Source organism: Nothobranchius furzeri, chromosome 10, assembly GCF_043380555.1.
Source record: "Nothobranchius furzeri strain GRZ-AD chromosome 10, NfurGRZ-RIMD1, whole genome shotgun sequence".
NCBI classification, from domain to species: domain Eukaryota; kingdom Metazoa; phylum Chordata; class Actinopteri; order Cyprinodontiformes; family Nothobranchiidae; genus Nothobranchius; species Nothobranchius furzeri.
In genome coordinates, this window is record NC_091750.1 from 45,421,230 (window position 1) to 45,444,190 (window position 22,961).

Below are 22,961 nucleotides of genomic sequence, written 5' to 3' on the forward strand. Positions count from 1 at the left end.
TTGGCACAAAAGATGGATGCGATCAAGGAGCGAGTAGACGAATCAGCACAAATTGGGATAGATTAATTTACGCCATTATTGGATTTTGAGAGGTTGAGGACCAACGGAACTTTAAGACAGAGAAGAAAGTATCTCTGTCTGGCCCCAAAACAATGTTTTATCTGAATCTGGTGCCCTTGAGCCTGTGAGGCTGAAACAAATACTCCCCCTCAGAAGAAATGTGGAACGCTGCCGTCACCATGGCAACTCTGTCTCCCTATCTCAGCCTGGGTGGGACTGCAAGCTGTGAAGGCCGCTGAATCGTTCCAGGAGTAACTGTGCCTTCTAAACCCAACGACCTCCTCCCCCTATCCAGACTGAGGTGACGAGCGCTGCTTATCGTGGCTGCATGCACTGACGTGTGGAGAGTCCCAAACCTTACCTCCCCACCTAGTGGACACTTATGTTGTGTGATGTCTGAAGTCTGTTGCATTTCTGTCTGAGGTGTTTTTTGCATAGCGAAGCTGCCCTCCCTGTGGAGGGTAACTCTGAAGTGCCTTTTTTCCCCCTCCACCTGACTCAGTCCTCATGTAAACCCCTCTGATCTCTATTAAGGTAGCGCGACTCGGGTTGCGAATGACCACAGTCGCCAATTCTTGTCATGTGTCTATGTATGTATGTCTGATCTCAGAATTGTGTGTACTGAAACTGTAATTTTCCTGTGGGATTAATAAAGTATCTTTGAATTTGAAACTGATGATACTGATGATAAAACAGCGTGTTTTCTGTGCTACCTATCAAATACATCATTTGACCTTTTAGTCATTGCTAACTGCTCAGACTTGACTTTCCATCCAGAGATCAGTTCTAATAATATTTTACATGCCTGCATGCCTCCGACTGACTGCATAAAGCGGCATTGCCAGTGGTTAGATGGTGTTGTTGCGTGCAACTTATGTGTAAGTCAGCTTCCACAAAGCATCTAAATTGCAGCGCTACCACAAGCTCTTCTTCTGAAAATGCACATGCATGCCACTGTTATAGTTACAGAAAGAGCACACAACAGCACATGAAGACAAAACACACAAACAGACTCTACAAATCTACACCAGCTTGTGAATGAGTCACCAGAGATGCAGATACAACTGTTAGGTAACAACAGGAAGCAAACTCTATGCGCAGCATGCACACATGGAACGAGAACAGTCTGATGAATTGACAGAGGAGGAAGTTGACATACGGTAGAAACCGGCCATAACGTAGGTTTGACAGCGATCACCAGTAAATGCATTTGGACACCTGATGGAAAGAAACAAAGCCACAGAAACAGATAGAGGAAGAAGAGGAGGAGGAGGGTGGATGTGTGTGGAAGAGATGAGTGTAAAGAGGAGGATGTGTGAGAAAAAGTGAAAGATGAGGTAAAGTGGGAGAGAGAGAGAGAGAGAGAGAGAGAGAGAGAGAGAGAGAGAGAGAGAGAGAGAGAGAGAGAGAGAGAGAGAGGGAGAGGGAGAGAGAGAGACAGAATTAGAACAACAGCACAACTATGGACAGCAAAAGCAGAGTGTTCCCACGGGTGACACCACCGTGTGGTGAGGTGAGGTGTGCAGCTCATTGGACCTGAGAAAGAGAGAAAACAGGAGGAGAAGGAGCAAGAGAACTGGAGAGGGGGGAGGGGGGTCCACTGAGGTAATCCAGTGACAACTGCGTCTCTGTTCTCAGCTGCTCATATCAGGTGAACATACTTTTAGACGGATTGGGCATGTACAACCGCAGCGGCTCAGTCAGTAAGCATCTTGGGCCGGAGTATCCGTCCTTACATCTGGGGAGGAGCAGACACGTGTTATGAAAAGGAAAACACAGGATATCAGGTGGACTGTAAACGTTATGGTCACAAAACACCTCGTGCAGGTCAAAGTGGAAGTTTACAAACAATCAAATGGTGCCTAAGCATTTAGAGAAGATTACCGTAGTGTATGTATTCATGTGTCCATAAAAGGTGACTTGTTATTTGAAGAGTTTGGACACAGCTCCAAGTCTCAGAGTCACATGATGGGACTGAGACTATGTTTTTGAAGGTAAAACATGGCAGTTGCTTTAAATGTCCCGAAAATACCCAAAACGTTCTGATGCTAAGAAAAAGATATTTAATTTTCTTTTTCCCAAGCCGTTGGGATCCTGGTCAAGGTGTTCAAAAGCTGGAAATGAAACAGTTTCATGAAAGCTAAGAAGGTTTTGGTCTCTAACATGTGGCTTTGTGTTTTTGTAGCAGAAGACAGACCATGACCACCATCAAGGGTGCTGGGCAGGGCCATGCTTCCTCATTATAATCCCATTAGGGATGAGCTGGAGGTCTTTCATGGCCACCAACATTCCACTCACAGCTACAGCTGGACCACCAATCCGACAAAGGTCACTGCTTGTGATTTACTGGTTTCACACAGCGCCTCCCAGGAGCACCATAACATCCAGCGTTAAATTACTCATCCTGACTGATGGGGTGGGACTGCAGCGCAGCACCACCTATGCTCAGAGGAAACTTGGCCGAAAGATGAAAGACGTAAACTTTCACTGCATGATTAAAAAATCAGAAGAGAGCAAGAGGGTCTGTGATGGCACAGAAAATAAACATGAGACATTTAGAGAAGGTGGGAATGTTTTAGCATGTGTGAGGATCTGGTTTCTACTGGGGCGCAGTCCCAGAGAGAAGCTTCTTCACCTTTACGTTTAAGGTTTTTTCATTCCAAACAGAAACACATCAGCAACCTTTAAATGTACAGCTAGGAGCCGTCTGAGATTGACAAAGTTTTTAAATGTCATCAACAATGACTCTGCTCAGCTGTTAGCTTGTCGCTCCAGTTAAATAATCTATTTCTCCAAGCTGCAGCGAGTCAAGCCCTTTTTACAAAACAATACCGTCAATTTGCTGCAACGCCGTGGCAGCATCAGGGAGCCTTAGGTCGTTTAAGTGATCAGACCGTGGTGGTAATGTGGCGCAATTCTGTCCTTAATACAAAAGATTAGGTGATGGCGGCATAAAGGGGGTATGGGGCAGGTCCTGCACCGCCGCGGACTTCTGTTCATCTTGGACATAACTTGTTTGTAATTGCGATTTAACCCATGATAGTTATGTTTTTTAAAAAGCCGCTCCTAAAAGTGTCTGTCCCCATCAGTCCCCACGCAGTCTCTGGTGATCTGACCTCCAGCTCCAATGGAGAGAAGCCCAGGAGCGCTGCAGCACTCCAGTTTGCCGTCTCATTCTATTTTGTTCAAAAGCAAAACTTACGGCCCGTGTTTATTTTCATTTAAATTTTCTTGCTGAGCTCAGTAGTAATTCTCCGCGTCGTCACGGCACCTCCCTCAGTTGCACCGAGGCGCAATCGCCATTTATATGCCAGACAATCAACGCAATATTACTACCAAGCGATGCAGAATGAATGCCGCAAAATTTGCGTAATGCCATGCCGCCATTGCGTGTTTACAAGGCACACAGTTGCGGTAATATTACGCTGAGCTCCCGGCACGGTGTGTCTTGTAAAGAGGGCTTCAGAGAGCTGCCTGCAACAGGTAAGACAATAATTGTTCGGCCCAAAGTCATCATCACACGTTGGTGAAATTGACCCATCCCCATGGGGAGCGGTGAGCTGCAGCTGTAGCTGTGCTCAGGAGCTATTTGGCAGTTTTATCCCCCAATCCAACCTCTTAAAGCTAAGTGTCAACCAGAGAAGCATTACAGTATTTGATATGACCCAGCCGGGATTTGAACCCAGATCTCCCAGTCAGAGAATAGACACTCATACCACTAAGAAGGTAGCATTCTCTTAACCATATTGCTATGGCTAAGAGCATTTTGGTCCTAGCTTACCTACATAAGATCAAGTTTTATACCTTGATGTGAAGAAAGACTGTGTCTGCAACACAAGTGATGCTCACAGAAGCCTGACCCATGTTGAATAAGGTGGCCATGGGACAACAAAGGGCTGCATGATCCAGCTTCTCTGCATCCAGGCCCTAGCTGTGAGTGGATTAGCTGTAGCTCGCACATCCTACAGCCCGTACAGGATTCTACTCACACACGTGCTATGGCTAACTTGGCAGAGGGTTAGGGTTACACCTCCACATAGAACCAGGATCAAAGTCTTTGGTGGATCTTTTCTTCTAAAGTTAAAATGTCACTAAAAGACAGGATTAAAACCCAAAAACACACACTGGTTTTCACCACTTGAACATCGTCGCCACTAACCTCCCAACTTTGTCTAATCCAAACTCAAAAGTTATTTTCAAGGAAGAACTGAGAAGAAAAAAGGGACCATTTCTGAGAAACATCCACCTGTTTTCCACCTAAAAACCAAAGATGCATGATTAATCATGCACACTTGATCCTCTCTGCCAAATGTAAGCAATGATTGTATTTACCTCATTGGGGGCCTCTAGCAGGCATAAATATTTGCTCACTACTAAACCAGTGACTCATGACATTTTAAAAAGGGCTTTTAAAGTGTGGTCCTCCTGTACACTAAACATGACTTAAAAGAATGAGCACACTCCATTATTAGTGTTAAAATACACAACAGGTGGCTCGTTAGAGAACCTGGCAGGCATCCCATGTGATGTGTTTCTGCTGCTGGAGAAAGAAGCAGGGGTATTACAAATCATGCAGTTTGACATTTTCTTTAGTTTTTCGGTGGAATGCTAATGGTAGGTATGGAAGGCATCGTAAAGAAGAACTCTTCTCTTAAAGATCAGATGCAGAACACCAAAATCTGATTTACTAGGAGAATCCACATGCACGAGATAACTCACTTGCAGGAAAGCTGATTTATACCGTGGATGAAATAACAGTCACCGCCATTCACACAGAAGGCCTTCTCTGTGTCGTTGCATTTTCTGGCATGGCCTGAGCCTGGAGAAAGTGTTGTGGTTACTAGAAAAATACAAGAAGAAGACAAAAAGTACATGTTAAAAAACTTTGATCACAATTTGTTTCTTTTAAGAAATAGTCAACAATATTTGAAGTGTACCTCTGTAAAAGATATACTTCTAGTAGATAACTGACATCGGTTTAAGTAACCAGAGTAAAGTTTTGACAGGATTGATGAGCTAACTGCTAGTCTGAGTGGGAGGAGTTTCAATGTCAGTCTCAAAATGTTCATAGGCATTCATGAATCTCTTAATGAACCTTTGCACCACCATACATGATCATCTGGAGTTAGCTACTATTGCATTCTGGGTAGAATGTCACAAGTATTCTGCTGAAATAACAACAAACAAACAAACAAACAAAAATGGCAATGCAAGGTTACAAAATAGCATTTTCTAAACATTGAGTGAGATTTGTGAGATTAGAATTACAGCAGCAGTGCGCTTTGCAACTGGTCCCATTCTGACTCGCTTGCAGAGCACATTTCTGTTTCTTCAAATTGAGGTTGTTCAAAGAGTTATCTACAGCAACAAAAGATTACAGCAAAATCATCATGCCCCATGCCACTGATTACAGTAAAGACACCACATATAATCTTATAAGATATTCCTGCCATGTGTGGTGTGTCAAGAGCGCTCTGGTCCACTCAGAAGCATGTTGGGACTGCTTTGATTCGGGGATATGCATTATGTTGGAATGTCTTAACCCTGTATCGCAGTGTGTGTAATGCACATGGAGGAAAAAACAAGTGTGTTGAATATGACATTTAGCCAATCAGAGACAAAGTGACGGAAGCATGCTGCCTCCTCCGCCATGTTTGTTTACAACAAAGACACATTTAAATAGTTTCTTGAGATTTCCCGTTTGAGGTGTGAAATCTGTGTGTTCGTTTGGTGTATTGTAGCCGCACTGTAGGACCAGAACTGTTATTTCCATGACTTTTGTTGACAAATGTATGTTCTCTTATGTTTTGAAACTCCTCTGACAATTTTAGAATCTTGTGTGAAGCAGGCTTTAGTTGTCTAACGGACTTCTACAAAAACCGTTTTAGAAAGATTGAAATAATTGTTTTGACTTAATAAAAATAAAAAATAAAAATAGCTTCAACTTAGAGAAAAATGCCAAAAAGTTTAAAGTTAAAATAAAGAAAATTTTGACAAGTGGCCATACTTGGGGGGAACCTTTGAACACTTCAGTACTCACTTGAGGTATTTTGTGATTTACTCGTACTTTACACTTTTATCTCCAAAAAGACTCTTCGTTTTCCATCCTCAAACGTAATTGTGTCTCTGAGCAGTGTTGACACTAACTCGAGAGGTTTGATGAGCAAACATAAATATTTTTCTTAAATTACGTAGGAGTTGTTTATGCACTGACTCAGTTCATCAGAATGACCTAAAATGTCATGCATCCGAACTTACCCCCCCCCCACCCCCCACCCCGAGCAAAAAAATGCATCATGTATGAAGGCTGCTTATCAAAATGCGGGGACAGGTAGGGATGATGGCAGGATTAGGCTTGAGGTGGAAGGTGTGTGCTTCACGTGTCAGATGTGATTGTGATCATGTTAGATTGTTGTTGACATAAATGCTTTAAACTGGGAAAACTTTTTACATCTACATCACATTTGCAGTGTAAAAATCAAGTCATACAAAGAGCTGTGATGAGAAACTCCCAAAGGAATTTGCTAGACCTGGTATATGTGCTGATATATAGAGCTGTTTACCTCTGAAGAAGGATTTCACAACACCTTCTACTGCCACTCTTTTTTTTATCTCAGTAACAACTCTTCGTGTTACTGAAGTGCTGCTTTTTGATCAGAAGCTATCTTATCTGGCTGAAACTTCAGCTAGCTGGCTGTTAGTAACAACTAGTAGCTACCTCCTCTGCTAGTTAGCACAACACGGCAAAACTATCTTGCTAGTCGTTCTGTTTTTGTACACAATAAGAGTTACAGAGTTACGGTAGAGCAGCATGAGGAAATAAAATAAAGGAGCAATATCTCAGCGCTCTGATGGCAATACAGTACAAATGACAAATATTAGAATCTGTCTTACTGAACTTACAACTAGCTAGTTATTGGCTAAACAACAAGCATCACGTGCCGAAATAGCTAAATTAAAAAGCTTCTTCCAAATTTTTGATTTCAAGTATGATTTTTATTTAAATTCACTTTACTGAACATAAAATTGTCACCAAACATCAAATTAAAATAGATTTATTTCCAAGAAGTCAAGTCAGTTTTATTTCTAAAGCTAAAAAAAGGTTCTGTACAAAACTATTAAACAGAGGAAGTAAACAAATCATAAAGGAGTGGCGATAAACAACAATAATAAAACAATGGCAGTACAACATGTCACAGCTCCAAAGGAAGAAAGACAAAGATCCAGTTTAAAACTCGTGGTGTCAGTTCAGACTTGAGCTTCACTGGTCACATTAAAGCTATAACCAGATCATCTTCATCAAATAGCAAGACTCGGAAGTCTCATGTCCAGACATGACCTATTGTGATGTGTCGGTCGTGAACGAACCATCTCTAAGAGCCGGCTCTTTGAAGTGAACGACGAGAGCCGGCTCGTCATTGGGAGCTGTCCCCTCCCCTCTTGCTTTGGTGAAAGCTACAGGCGATTGGTCAGCATGTGTAACTGCATGTCCAGACTGTCTACACACAGAGCAGTAGGGGCGGGGAAGAGGGAGGATCAGACTCAGACACACACACACAGCAGAGCACATGTGGGCGGAGGGAGACGAGAGGGAATGAGGAGGAGGAAAAAGGCGAGCGAGAGAGAGGAAAGTGGCAAAGACGGTGAGAAAATGCACGCCAGCAGTTGGAAAGTGGAGATTTCTTAAAGTGTTCAGTTATTAAATCCATAGAAATGATAAATATTTGATATATTGCATTTTTTTACATTAGTAAATCGTTTTACATATAGTTTTGCATTATTTTGGTTATAAATGTACTCTACGCAACAGAAAATCTGAGGAGCCACTTGGGAGCCGAAAGAGCTGGCTCTTTTTGGTGAGCTGAGCCAAAAGAACCGGCTCTCTAAAAAGAGCCGGAATTCCCATCACTATTGACCTACAGAAACTCATTCATGCATTCATCTCCAGCAGGTTGTACTGTTGCAATGGTCTTATGTCATGTCTTCCCAAAAAGCTGCGAAGAAACGGCATCTTATTCAGAATGCTGCAGCTATAGTCTTAACAAGAACCAAGAGAACCGAGCATATCACTCCTGTTGTTAAATATCTACACTGGTCACCAGTAAACTACAGAATGCATTTCAAAGTGCTACTACTAGTTTAGAAATCACTCATTGGCACAGAGCCAGAATACATGTCGGATGTCTTTTCATGTCCTGTGTCCCTTGTCTACCCTGTTCATTCCCGTTTTCTCCCTCCTCTCAGGTGTCCTTGTACTCCCTGTCAATACCTGCTTATGGTTTAGTTAATTTCACCAGCTTTCTAGTGCAGTTGTAGTTATGTTTTCAATTAAGTGTGTTCTGTTCCCTTAGTCCAGTTCTGTTTTTACTTAGTCGTTTATTGGTGTGTTCTTTCAGCATTTACTTCTAGTGTCTTATTGTTTTATCTGTAAGTACATTTGACTTATATAGCACTTATCACAGACATAGAATCGCAAAGTGCTTCACATAGATCAAAACAAAATAAAACATAAAGTCATAAAATCCTAATGATCTCCAAACAGAAATAAATCTGGTTCTGAACAGCCCTTGTGTTTTCGTATTGCCTCCATTTCCCAAAATTATGTTCTCTTGTCTTTGTGTTTTCCCCCAGTGTCCTGTCAACCAATCACACCTGCAACATTTCAGTAATCGTCGCACCTGTTTCCTTCGTTATCGGTTTTTTGTGTGTGTTTTCATCCTAGTGTTTTTAAATTTTCCTGCTCCTGCTCCACAGCCTTTAAATAAACTTTGGGATTTTTTGAAACTACCTGGCTGCTTCCTGGATTTCCTGTGTTTTGGGTCCGATTCAACCTACGACTTTATGACATATCTTTCCGTTATATACGCCCAGCAGGGCTCTGAGATCCTTAGGAAGCAGTCAGCTGGTAGAACTCTGGGTCATAACCAAACAGGGTGAAGCTGTTTTTATGATGCACGCAACTGGAATCAGCTTCCTTATGACCTCAAATGTGCCCCCACTCTAGTAACTTTTAAATCAAAACTGATGTAATGTGATGTACCGTATTTTCCGGACTATAAGCTGCTACTTTTTTCCCACACTTTGAACCATGCGGCTTATAATGAGATGCGGCTTTACTGAAGATTTTCCTTCACCTGCCCGGGGGCGCTTTAGCAGAAAGTGAAGCAGGTGGAAGTCAAAAGTGGAAATCGAAGAAAGTGCTCATTTTAATTTAGTACATGCAAGCAGCCGGCACGACGAAGAATTCTTTTCAAATCCATACCCCCTCATCATGGTAACTACACGTATGAGTTCATATGTTGCCGCATTTAAGTTGAAGGCCATCGATCTGGCAGTAAAGGAGGGAAACAGTGCTGCCACACGTAAGCTTGGCATGAATGAATCCATGGTTCAGCGCTGGAGATGGCAGCGGGAAGAACTCATTCAAGCCAGCTTCACACGGGGATGATGACAGCAACATGGACAGCGACACTGACATCGCCACAGAAAAGGTATGTGACGAAGCTCTTCTGAGGCTGTTCAACTCCGACACTGAAGAGAGGACTTTAATGGCTTTAGTGCGCAAGAGGAAGATGAGAACAAATGACTTTTTCTGGTAGGCAAGTGTGTTTTATTTACTAACCAGGCATGTTTGGTGTGCAGTTTCTATTATCTAATCATCCAGGGCTTATTAATGCTGTGTCAGCGCTGTTCTTTTCTTCTAAACATGCAAATTACCGGTAATAACGTGCCAGTTCTGTTTTTATTTTATAACCATCCAGAAATATGAATGCTATCAGTGCTGTTTTCTTTTCTGAACTTGCAGGCAAGTTCACCCGCATTTAAAATTATTTTGTTCAAATCAAATCAAAGATACTTTTGAATTACGTTGAATTAAAACAACAACGAAAAACCTCCATGCGGCGTCTTTCTGTCTAATTATCTTATGTTATGGCCATACATGCGCTGTGCGCCGGAGACCTGCATGTGTCTGCTGCGCCGTGGCTTGTATTTGAGTGTGGCGTGTGTGTAGAAAACCTTTTTATTTTTTGTTGGTGCGGCTTATATTGAGGTGCGCTCTATAGTCCAGAAATTACGGTAATCATCATCCACATTTGAGTGAAAGTTTCTTATGCTGCACCTTCTGCACAGTAACTGCTCACCCTTTTATTTAGTCTTACTTTATTTTTTAATTAGAAATGAATGTGTGTGTATTTGAATTGTGCTTTCACATTGGTTTTAATGTCCATGCTATTCTCGCTAATGGAAAGCACATTGAAGTGCACCTGTATGAAATGTCCTAAGCTGCCTTTCCTTGGACTTAGAAGCAGCAGTAGTAGTAGTAGTATTTTAATGAAGATAAATATTTTCTTTAACTTTTTTAACTTTAAGTCCAGGCCACAGATGTGGACAGTCGAGTTCTTCACAATCACATTCATAACCCAGGATGACTTTACCATGCAGGTTTAATATAAGATGAAATAATTAGTGATTTACAGCAAATACTTGATTTTTTTTCTTCATCAAACTAAAGTTAAAAATTAAACAAGTGAAATAATCGTAACAAAACTGCTTAGTCATCCTGCCATTTTAGTTAGAAATATGTCTTTTATCTGTCATGGTCTGAGTCTGCGTCTCTCCTCATGTGTCTCCTTGTGTTCTCCATCCCTCTCTAGGTTCTCCTTTTGTGTCTCCTAGCGCCCTCATGTGTCCTTGTCTGCGTCTTCCTCATGTGTTCCCAGAGCTGCAGCCCCTCTAGTTTTCCCCCCCCCCCAGGTATCTCCCTCCAGGTCCTGTGCTCCCCGTGGTCCTCCTTAGTCACGCCCCTGTAGTCTCTCTTTCTGTGTTCCCAGATCTGCAGTCCCTCTAGGTTTCCTTCACCCCCGGCTATTTCCCTCCAGGTCCTGTGCTCCCCGTGGTCCTCCTTAGTCACGCCCCTGTATTGTCTCTTTCTGTAGTGTTTTCCTTTAGTTTCAGCTGTTCATTTATTAGTCTCTTTTGGTGTGTTTCTCTCCCCAGTTTATTAGATGATAATTTTGCTTCTAGTGTGTTTCTTTCCCCAGATTGTTTGTTGTTATTTGGCCCTTCTTGTTTTTAGGTTCTGTTTTAGGCCCTGTCCACACGTAGCCGGGGATCTGCCAAAACGTAGATATTTTTCTACGTTTTGGCCTGTCATCTACACGAAAACGGAGTTTTTTCACACGAAAACAGATCTTTTTAAAAACTCCGGCCAAAGTGAAGATCTGCGTTTTTTCCGTTTTGGGTGACTGCGTGTGGACAGACAAAACCGGAGTTTTAAGGTCCGCAACGTCACTTTCCGCGACAAAAAAATGCTGACATCACGTGTGCGACCTGTGTTTACACTAGCCGGCATCATGGAAGCCTTCAGAGCTAAGCTCTGTCACTACCCGATCCATCAATTGTCCAAGCACTTTCTGCTTGTTTGTTTTTGCAAGCGGAATTACTTTTCCTTGTGGAAGACCACAGACGAAGGACGAGGTTAAGAACGGGGGAAGTACTGCCGCCTACAGGTCTGGCATGTCCTTAACAACGTATTTATCCGGGTACGTGTGGACAGAGTTTGTTTTTAAAACGCGGTGGTGTGGATGCAAGTTTTTGGAGGGGCGGGTATTCGTTTTTAAAAAACCCCGGCTACGTGTGGACTAGGCCTGAGATCATGTTATTTTTCTTCCTCCTCAACTCACTGCCCTCTCCCTGATTAGTATTGAGTTCACCTGGTCTCTCTCTCTCCCCACACACCTGCAGTTCATCTCCCTCTCATCCTCCCAGTGTATATAACCTTGTCTGTGTCTCTGTATGTTTGTCGGTCCATTGTGCTTCTGTCATACTCTTCTCGTGTGATCGCCAGTGTTTCCAGTGTCTCTTGAGTTTCTAGTGTTTCTTGGATCTCCAGTTCAGCTTTGGATATTTTGGTTTTTGGCTCCACCCCTTTGGATTTATTTTTGTTTATTCATCCTAAATAAAAGGATTTTATTTCATCTTCCACCCCTGCCTCGTCCGTCTGGTAACCTGCATTTTGGGTCCTAACCTCCTCCTTGCTTGCATCGTGACATTATCTTCACCTGACATGTAAAAAACCTGCAACAAAGATCAAAGAAAAGTGTTGAAGAGAGAAAAACCAACTAAATCTCCCACACTCTTGTCATGGTTCAGCTGTATATGCAAATGAAGAGGCTGCAGAACAAGCTGGATGGATCTCTATGTAGGGCGTAAGCCTTTTCCAGAGAAGAATGATGGAGACAAATGCCCCTGATAGGCCATCAGTCATAGGCAGGGTGGACAAACACACCCCTCTGATGAGGAGATGGTCTACTTTTTGCTGAAGAGCTATTAGCTGCATCTTGAAATGTAGAAAATCTCTGCTGGTCTAAAATCATCAGCTCACATGATACCAGATAGGGAAAGTCCCAGTCTTCTCATTTTCTCCCTTTTCTGCTGTCCTCCCCCAAGCAGACACTCTTCTGTAACACTGACGAGTGACGAAAAGTCTGAATTTCAACACTTCTGAAACCGAAAGCTAAAATAAATCCCAGATCTAGGACCAGAAAGGCTGGACAGGTAGCAGCCCTCCGTCTGGCTCATGAACAAACACGCAGAGGGACACCCAGACCTTATCACAGTGAGAAAACAACCCCGGTTTTGTTTTTGACCTTATCTGGATGCGGCTCCACAACATGTTTATTTGAGATTAAAACTCAAGACAAGAAGGGAGAAGTTATTGACCCGGGTAAAGATGCACATTAAAGTAAGAGCAGAACGTTTCCTCTGAAAGAGCGTGACGTAGATTTGTTTTTATTCCGAGTGAGTGCAGCATGATTGAAGACCTGGAGCTTTGGGCCAGACTCAGTGGGAGTCGACTTCCTGTTGTTATGTAGACACAACTCATGTTAGCTGGGATTGAACTCCCCTCGTAGCACCAGAGTTTACTTTATCTTTTTTTACTTTCCCTTGACTAGACACATTCATACCATGACTTTTTTAAGCCTTTGCACAGTTTAAAAATATCCTGTAGGTGCAAATCTGGTTTTGATTCCTAAATTTATGGTGATGGTTGAATTAGCAAACACGATAACCAACCTCTATGCTTGGTGGACCGTGTGTGTGTGTGTGTGTGTGTGTGTGTGTGTGTGTGTGTGTGTGTGTGTGTGTGTGTGTGTGTGTGTGTGTTAATTGCACTCAGTGACACTAGTGTTACATCAGACATGTGTTTATCCTCTAAGGAAGATTCTGTTTAAAATCCTTGTCGGCCATGCTGTCTTGAAGACAGTCGGGTATGGTCATGTGACTTCTGTTCAAGCTCATCATAGCGCTGTAGTGCAGCAGGGTTAATTTGCTATTTTGTGCCCCAAATAAAGAATTATTTGGTCTCTTTTGTGAATCTCAATAGGTTTTCTTGTTATTCTCCACATGCTTGAGATGCTTCTGCCCTCTCACAAGGATGTTTCCACAGAGATGTTCCTGGATCAAACACGGGTTCCTGGCCTAAGTTATGCTACACTGTTATTCTCCTTATTGTTTCCCTCCTCATCCCCCTTTTCTCCTCCTTTTTTTTATTTGTCTCTCGATGTTGAGGAAATCAGCTCAGATCCATCATCCCACATGCCTAAATCCCGGTTTACATGGTAAGATGCTTGTGCTAATTTCTGACCCGATTCTTCCCTCCCGGCAATCTAAAGGAGGTCCCCGATTACCACAATGGCTCTAAAGATAATCCTCTCACATATTCCTGCTGTGTGTGGTGGGTTAAGAGCGCTCTGGTCTGCTCATTAAACATGTTGGATTGTCTTGGCCTGAAATTGAAACGCCTGATGAATGCGAGGTGAAGCCAATCAGAAAGTTAGGTTGCATATGCATGCTGACACCTCCACCGCCATGTTCTTTTACATGATCTGTTTTTATAAATAAGAAGGTAAAGAAACGTTCAAGACAAAATCTGCTGACATCATGGAAGGATTTGTCAGTTAAAATATCATAAACATGCTTTGTGTCAATCATAGAACTATTATAGTCTTTTAAAAAGTCATAACACATCTTTAAAATCTTTGTGGTGTTGCTGTTGAACTCCAGTCATGCTGCAAAAAGCCCTATGGGCGGGGGCAGAGTTCAGGTGAGTTTGTTACGGCTGAATTCTCAAACGATGGCTACATCCCGAGGAGATCAGCTGTCCCATTAACCAGAGCCAGAGCTGTTGTTTACATGCACCTATGCAGCCACGGTTTCCTTAGCTCTGCTTGGTTTTCTAACCTCGTGCTTGAGTTCTCCCCGAGCACCATCGCCCGGGGGTTGGTAGGAGTAGAACAGAGTTGAAGAGAGGTTTCCTCTGGGTTAGCGAGAGCCGCAGTGTTTAGCTATCAGCTCTTGCCACTGACTTTGATTAATCCTTTATGGCCCGAGAACTGAAAAGAAAAGCTGGGGGTGCAAGCAGAACCATCTGGAAACTTTCATAAACATGCTTGTCTTTCCACGCTCTCCAAAGGATTCTAGGAAAATCGTAAAAGTGAAAAGAGAGGTCCCTTTCGCACACTTTTTTTTTTCCTCTTGAGGCTCCCTCTGCACATGCAGCAAACAGAAAAGTGCTCGTGGTGAATCTGAGCCCTGCTCTGCACCTCACAACCTGGCTGATAATACTGAAATGTGAAATGAAATACGCTTTCAATTAGGTCCGTCCATGGAGCAGAATTACAGATATGTCCCCCTAATTGATGACAAATGTTGTTAATTTTCTTGAGCGTGGTTTAATCTGTTTTACTTCTGGTGCTATTCAATAAAAGGTATTCCAGAAAGAGTGGGATTCTGTACAGGGAGAAAGCTTTGGTGTTTATTTAAACAGAGGCGAACCACATCCATCTGGACTTTGTTAGGGATTTTCATTGCTGCTCTTAAAAGCAATGTTATCGAGATAAGACGTGTAAATCATGTTGCCTATTTAGGTGAATGTCGCTGAGTGAGAACAAGGAACAGAACTTCATTCAGACACTCAGCTTGGACACATTTCTCTTCCTTTCTTTGAGCCAATGAGGAAAGCTGAACCCGAGGAAAACTATATGGAAATGCTGCAAAAACAGAGTGCAACTTTTTTTTTATCAGATCCTTCATCACAAATAAAACAAAAGAGAGACGTTGGGTCAGAAAAGTCAGAGGTGAAAACTATAAACGTCAAACGTATGGACTCCTAAACACAGACATAAAGGTGGTGGTATTGTCTCTCACACACACACACACACACACACACACACACACACACACACACACACACACACACACATACACACACACACTCCTCACCTCTCCTCACCTCCCAACTCTTGGCAGGGAATGTCTGACATGTCTCCTGTTACCGCCGGGACCTCCTTTTATCTGATGTCCAGCTCTTATTGTAAGCATTCTTGCTACACTTGTGTACACTGCTTTATGTTCTTTTATGCTCCTGAGCAAACACCATCTCATTCTTGAAGGAACAAATAATTAAGATGAGCAGATAAGGCGTGGTGCAAAAGCACAAACCTTAAAAGAGAGCTTTTGCTTAAGTCTAAAGCTGCTGACATCAGCGTGTGATGTGGTTTCAGAGAGTGTACTGTAAGGTTTAAGATGCATGAAAGAAGAGGAAAATGCTTTATTTGTTTGGTTTAATTTGTTTCTACTCATATTGAGGAGGTGCTGAATGGCGATGTAACAGTTCGTGCAGCTGGAGACAAATTGCACCTTCAACAAAGTCACATCTGAGAGCTGATCTTTGTTGCCATTGCACAGAAAACCAGAAGGATCTGCTTTATGTGCACGCGAACATAAGAAGTATCGAAATAAGTGTTCCAAAGAAGCAAATAATGTATATCACATGATGCATGTTTTCGCTTTTAGCAAATGCTGATGGGAGATTAGGCTGAGATAAAGTTGTCAGCTAGGAATGAAAGAAAACAAACGAGAAAAATAAACGGGAAGGTAAGCCAAAGGAAAGTGTTGAATATGAACCTGAATTGGGGAAGAGGAGGTAGAGGAGAGAAGGTTTGTTGACAGGATCTTAGGGAAAATATTTCTACTTGCCAAAGCCAACAAAAACCAAGCGTGCTACCACCACACACCAAGTAAAGCCACACCCGATTAACCAATAATAACATCCACCATCTGTGCCTTCGAGCGGTTTTAAAAAAGCAAAGGAGATTTCATGTCAAGTACCCAAGGAATTAAATTACTATTTACCCTTGGTATGATGCTCGAAGGAACAAACCCTGTTCTGAATGAGAGTTCAGCTAAAGCATGTTTCCAATAGAAAATTATCCTCAATTCAAACACATCCAAAATAAAGAAATGGTTGTTTAGAAATGAGCAAAACGGAGCCTGCCCGGGACATTAATCCACCACCCACTCATCAGCGAGACCGCCACTGCCACAACCAGTGTGTCTTCTTTATATGCTTGTCAACTTTTGCCATTTTTCAGTCACATAGCTGATGTGCCTGGTCTTGCCTGCCTCAATCGTCTCAGTGCTGAAGGGAAATCAAGAACAACCCAGTTTGTGATTGCACAACAGTTGTTTGGACACGGTGAAGAAGCAAAGTATGATTTGCCGGAACAGGAAGTGGCGTGGAGAGGCGGCTGCTGGACAACAGCAGCATGTGGACAAATGGCCTTTTCTGCATCATGCTTCTCTTCCAGACTCAACTTAAGCTGCATGAATGTTGGAGATGATGAAACACTTGTTGTAGGTCCTTTTGTTATCCCACTCCGATCTGAGAAACTATTGTTTACCGCATTCTTGAGTTTGAATCTCCCCCATCAACATACATATAGGATCTCCTCAAACGTTAGGTCTCTGAGCAACAAAAGGAGAAAAGTAGAAGACTGAAAGTGGCTGCCAATTCAGTCCAGCAGGGACATACATTTGCAAAATCCAGTTGCCAAAGATCTGAAATGCTAACTCCCTGTTGTGAAAAAAGAAAACCCAACATAGACCTTCAGGAAATGTGCTCATCCACTTCAGAGCCACTAAACCCAGCAGCATCTTTGGCCCAACCTGGGCTGACAGGCAGCACTTCAGTTGATCACACGAGGGAGTCAAACAAGCAGATTTGTGGTTTCAGGGTTACACATTTGAACTTAAAGGTCAAACGATGCGACGTCTGAATATTTCTTCTGCGTGTTTGGGGAAGCTGCCATTCGGGAAGACGTTGTCATCGTCATTGTCATCTTCCTCCGCTTATCCGGGTCCGGGTCGCGGGGGCAGCATCCCAATTAGGGAGCTCCAGACCGTCCTCTCCCCGGCCTTCTCCACCAGCTCCTCCGGCAGGACCCCAAGGCGTTCCCGGACCAGATTGGAGATGTAACCTCCCCAACGTGTCCTGGGTCGACCCAGGGGCCTCCTACCGGCAGGACATGCCCGAAACACCTCCCCGGGGAGGCGTCCAGGAGGCATCCTGACCAGATGCCCAAACCACCTCAACTGGCTCCTTTCGATCCTGAGGAGCAGCGGTTCTACTCCGTGTCCCTCCCGAATGTCCGAGCTCCTCACCCTATTTCTAAGGCTGAGCCCGGCCACCCTACGGAGGAAACTCATTTTGGCCGCTTGTATCCACGATCTCGTTCTTTCGGTCATTACCCAAAGCTCATGACCATAGGTGAGGATTGGGACGTAGATCGAACGGTAAATCGAGAGCCTGGCTTTCTGGCTCAGCTCCCTCTTCACCACGACAGATCAGCTCAGCGTCCGCATCACTGCAGACGCCGAACCAATCTGCCTGTCGATCTCCCGATCCCTCCTACCCTCACTCATGAACAAGACCCCGGGAAACTTAAACTCCTCCACTTGAGGTAGGACCTCTCCCCCGACCCGGAGTTGGCAAGCCACCCTTTTCCGGTCAAGAACCATGGTCTCAGATTTGGAGGTGCTGATCCTCATCCCAGCTGCTTCACACTCGGCCGCGAACCTACCCAGCAAGAGCTGAAGGTCAGAGCAGGATGAAGCTAGGAGGACCACATCATCCGCAAAAAGCAGAGACGAGATTCTCCTGCCACCAAACTTGACACACTCCACACCACGGCTGCGCCTAGAAATTCTGTCCATAAAGGTAATGAACAGAACCGGTGACAAAGGGCAGCCATGGCGGAGTCCAACCCTCACCGGGAACAGGTCCAACTTACTACCGGCTATGCGGACCAAACTCACGCTCCTCTGGTAAAGGGACTGAATGGTCATTAACAGAAAGCCACCCACCCCATACTTCTGGAGCGTCCCCCACAGGGTGCCCCTGGGGACACGGTCATAAGCCTTATCCAAATCCACAAAACACATGTGGGTGGTTGGGCAAACTCCCCTGCCCCCTCCATCACCCTTACAAGGGTATAGAGCTGGTCCACAGTTCCACGGCCAGGATGAAAACCACATTGCTCCTCCTCAATCTGAGATTCAACTATCGATCGGACCCTCCTCTCCAGTACCTTGGAGTAGACCTTTCCAGGGAGGCTGAGGAGTGTGATCCCCCTATAGTTGGAACACACCCTCAGGTCACCCTTCTTAAAGGTGGGGACCACCACCCCGGTATGCCACTCCACAGGAACTGCCCCCGATGACCACACAATGCTGCAGAGACATGTCAACCATGACAGCCCTACAACATCCATAGCATTGAGACACCCAGGACGAACCTCATCCGCCCCGGGGCTCCGCCGCTGTGTAGTTGTTTGACTACCTCAGCAACTTCTGCCCCCGAGATTGGACAGTCCATCCCCAGGTCTCCCGGCTCTGGTTAGTCCTCAGAATACGCATAGGTGGGATTGAGGAGCTCCTCAAAGTATTCCTTCCACCGTCCGACTATAGCCCCAGTTGACGTCAGCAGCTCCCCATCCCCACTGTAAACAGTGTGGGCGAGTTGCTGCCTTCCTCTCCTGAGGCACCGGACAGTTTGCCAGAACCTCTTTGGAGCAAATCGATAGTCTTTTTCCATGACCTCACCAAACTCCTCCCACGCCCGAGATTTTGCCTCGGCAACTGCCACTGCTTCACCCCGCTTGGCTATCCGGTACCTGTCTGCTGCCTCCGGAGACCCACAGACCAGCCACGCCCTGTAGGCCTCCTTCGTCAGCCTGACGGCTCCCCGAACCTCTGGTGTCCACCAGCGGGTACGGGGGCTGCCGCCACTACTGGCACCGGCCACCTTGCGACCACAGCTAGCAACAGCCACCTCAACAATTGCAGAGTGGAACAAGACCCACTCGGAGTCAATGTCCCCCACTGCTCTCGGGATGCAGTCAAAGCTCTGCCAGAGGTGGGAGTTGAAGACCGTCTTAACAGCTTCTTCTGCCAGGTGTTCCCAGCAGACCCTCACTATGCGTTTGGGTCTGCCAAGTCTACGCTGCATCTTCCCCTGCCATCTGATCCAACTCACCACCAGGTGGTGATCAGTTGACAGCGCCCCTCCTCTCTTCACTCGGGTGTCCAAAACATACGGCCGCAGGTCAGATGATACGACTACAAAGTCTATCATCGACCTGCGACCTAGGCTGCCCTGGTACCAAGTGTACCGATGGGCATCCTTATGTTCGAGTATGGTGTTTGTTATGGCCAAACTGCGGCTTGCACAGAGGTCCAATAACGAAACACCACTTGAGTTCAGATCAGGTAGGCGTTTCCTCCCAATCACACCCCTCCAGGTCAAGATGTCATTGCCCACGTGAGCATTGAAGTCCCCCCAGCAGGACAATGGAGTCCCCTGATGGAGCACTGTCTAGCACTCGTCCCAGGGACTCCAAAAAGGGTGGGTACTCTGAACTGATATTTGGCCCATAAGCACAAACAACAGTCAGGACCTGTTCCCTGACCCGAAGGCGCAGGGATGCTACCCTCTCGTCCCCCGGGGTAAACCCCAACACACAGGCAGAGAGTCTTGGGGCTAACAAAAAGCCAACCCACAGCCCTGCGCCTCTCACCCGGAGCAACTCCAGCAAAGGAGAGTGTCCAACTCTTCTCAAGGACTTGGGTTCCAGAGCCAATGCTACGTGTCGAGGTTAGTCCAACTATATCTAGCCGGTACCGCTCAACCTCTGCCACAAGCTCCTGCTCCTTCCCCGCCAGCGAGGTGACGCTCCATGTCCCAAAAACCAGTTTTCTTGTCCGGGGATCAGACCGCCAAGACTCCCGCCTTGGTCTGCCACCCGATCCACATTGCACCAGACCCTTCATGTTCCTCCTGCGTTTGGTGGGTCCACAGTTGGATGAGCCCATGTATCCGGTTCGGGCTGGGCCCGGCCGGGCCCCATGGGCGAAAGCTCGGCCACCAGGCGCTCGCTCGCGGGCCCCAACCCCAGGCCTGGCTCCAGGGTGGGACCCCGGTAACCCTCCGGGCCGGGTACTCCGACTCTTTGAATTTACATCCATGAAAGATCCTGTGTGCATTGGAAAAACAGAACGCTAACTAATTGAGAAGCATGTGCCGTAAAGAGTTAGAAAAGGACTATTTCTAAAATTTGTGCTGGCCAAAGTTCTGTTAATCAAGGCAAATTTTTGCAAATGTATTCAAGAACTAAAAATAATCCCAAGTGGCTGCAAAATACCTGTGGAGCCATAAAGAATAACACCAGTGCTATCACCAGGCACCGGCTCTATTTCAGGCTCTATCTCACTGAATTTATGTTCTTAAATCATTTCTTCAAAGGTGAGGAATTTATCCAATGAAATTAAACAAATATCCATCTTCACTTTTTCAGATGGCAATTCTCTGCAACAAAAAGATCAAGGTAGCAACAACAAAATGCCAGACGAGTGAGTTCATTTCATAACACTTCTTCAAAATGCCATTAATCACATCATGGTGGCTGCATCTGTCTTCCTTTTCTCTTCTAACTCAGGAAACCATTGAATCAGCCACTGTTAGATGGTCATTAGCAAGCTAAGCCTTGTAATTATCATGCTGAGACCAAAGGATTGGACTGTGATCAAGTCCATCACTGTTCACGCCATTCCTAAAGATGGCGCGCACCTATGTTTGCTTTACAAATTCAATAAGATCAGGAGCGTAAATTCACAGGCAGCTGGTTTACTGCAGAACTGTGGATTACAGCTGCCATCCAATAACTCGCTAGCCTTGAAGTATTAATAACCAGCTAAGCCTGTGGCTGATCAACAGGTTGGTAAACACCTAAATTAGCCCTTTAGGTGTTGAATGCATAGCTGGTTTCTTATTTTTTCTTCCTTTAATCTGTCAGTCAGCAGCTAGCTTCTCAATGTCAAACAAGGGGAACACATGGACCAAGTTTGAGTTGGTGTTTCATTTGTCCATCATGGGTTACCACGGTAACAAGGAAATTATTACAGAGTTGGGTCAGAAGTGAGTTTGATACAAATGATTGAATAAAATACAACAGCTCTGAATTTTATATGACTACACTCTAGATAAAGCAAATCCATTAGCGGGAACTAGGCAGATTTGGCCTGCTTTAGCACCCTCTAGTGTCCGTTTGCAGAACTGAAAGCAAAACCTATCTCCTTGCTGTGCGTTTGACTTTTTAAAGGTGCATGATGTAGAAATGAAGTAAAAATGACACCCTGTGGTAAAATGTCTGTTGGGAAGGCTGGGAGATGTTTCAGCTGTTAAATTAACATGTTGAGAAGACAAACACACAGCGACAAGATAGGTTATGGTTTCGGTTCTACAATCGGACACTAGGGGGTGCTAAAACAAAGCCAAAACTGCCTAGTTTCCCTTTAAACAAACCAGGTGTGCTCATGATCTAAAACATGCAGGAAGCATGCTGGAACCAGACTGCAGCGCCTGGTATTTCAGCTCAAATTTTTCTAAGTGGCAACAGATTTGACTGGCAACTCTGAAGTTGCAAGTGGAATATTCTGGCCACAGGAAGGGTTATAGGGGCTGGGTGGCCTTTCATTAACCCTGTAAAAGGTCGTTTTAGCACATACTGGCTCATGAAAATGATCTTAAAACATGAAAAAGTTGCTAAGTATCTCCTTACTATGATGTTGCTCTTTTGTGTTACTTGTAAAAAATACATTGAAAAAAGTAGAAGAATGCGAGAAGTTTGTATAAAAAGTTTTTTAAGTGAACAAGAAACAAATTCATTTATATCAGGACAAGAAAAAACACACGGTAATACAAATCTAGGTGTAGAAGTGTTTGAAGGCCAAAATGCAAAGTGTCAAGATGTTTTTGATCCTCACATTTAATGTCTGGTTCTTGTTGCTCATTAAGGACAAACTCTGTAACCTTAAAGCAGATGTGCGCACCACAGCTCCATATTTGGCTCTTGTACTTACAGTTATAGTAGTGTCCAGCTGTAAGGACCAAAGGTTTTCCCTCTGCATTTCCCCGAAAGCCAAAAAGCACTCAGCCTACTTGTGCATGTGTGTGCAGCCCTCTCACGATTATAAACAAACTGACGTGCACACACCACCCACACTTGCCGTACGTCCTCAGAACAGGCAGCTGAGGGAGGATGTGTGCTCCTTTTAATTTTCCTTGAGTCACAATTTCATCTACAGTGCCTCATCTGTGACGTGATACTAGTCATACAGAATCCCTGGGAAAACGGACATGATGTGATGAGTACAGTCGCCAATTCGCCAACAAAAGGAAGCAGCGTAATGGGAGGTTTAGGAATAGAGACAGCTGTGGCGACCTGAGCTCCTGAGCTTTAGGTGATGGAATGGTAAGTATATGTTCCTCATGTACTCAAAGAAATTGTGCAAAAAGCACAAAGGCACCTAGAATTAGTCATGCCCTGCTCTGAAAAATGCAAGGTAACAGGAGGAGAAGGAGTCTTGTTTGATGTGAGTGAACAATAGTTTCCTGGCAAGCCCCCTTTTCAGTGTTCTAGCTGTGTTCACAAAACATCCAAGCAACTGCGAATTATTACGAACTCAGTACAAACAAGCCTTTATGATGCAATGAAACATTT

General features: G+C 44.5%; 1 protein-coding gene across 4 annotated transcripts in view; it reads right to left on the reverse strand.

The window, feature by feature from the left end:
- Nucleotides 1–22,961, reverse strand: part of nrg2a (neuregulin 2a) — a 101,416-nt gene that overhangs the window by 17,649 nt on the left and 60,806 nt on the right. For 3 of the 4 annotated variants that reach the window (XM_054730522.2, XM_054730520.2, XM_015960746.3), the window contains exons 4-5: nucleotides 4,780–4,900; nucleotides 1,220–1,278 (exon numbers count right to left, since the gene is read on the reverse strand). In XM_054730522.2, coding sequence (XP_054586497.1) covers nucleotides 1,220–1,278; nucleotides 4,780–4,900 — 180 coding nt within the window. Of the gene's footprint in view, nucleotides 1–1,219; nucleotides 1,279–1,721; nucleotides 1,799–4,779; nucleotides 4,901–22,961 lie in introns of all 4 variants that reach the window. The other variant, XM_054730521.2, reaches the window with a different exon arrangement.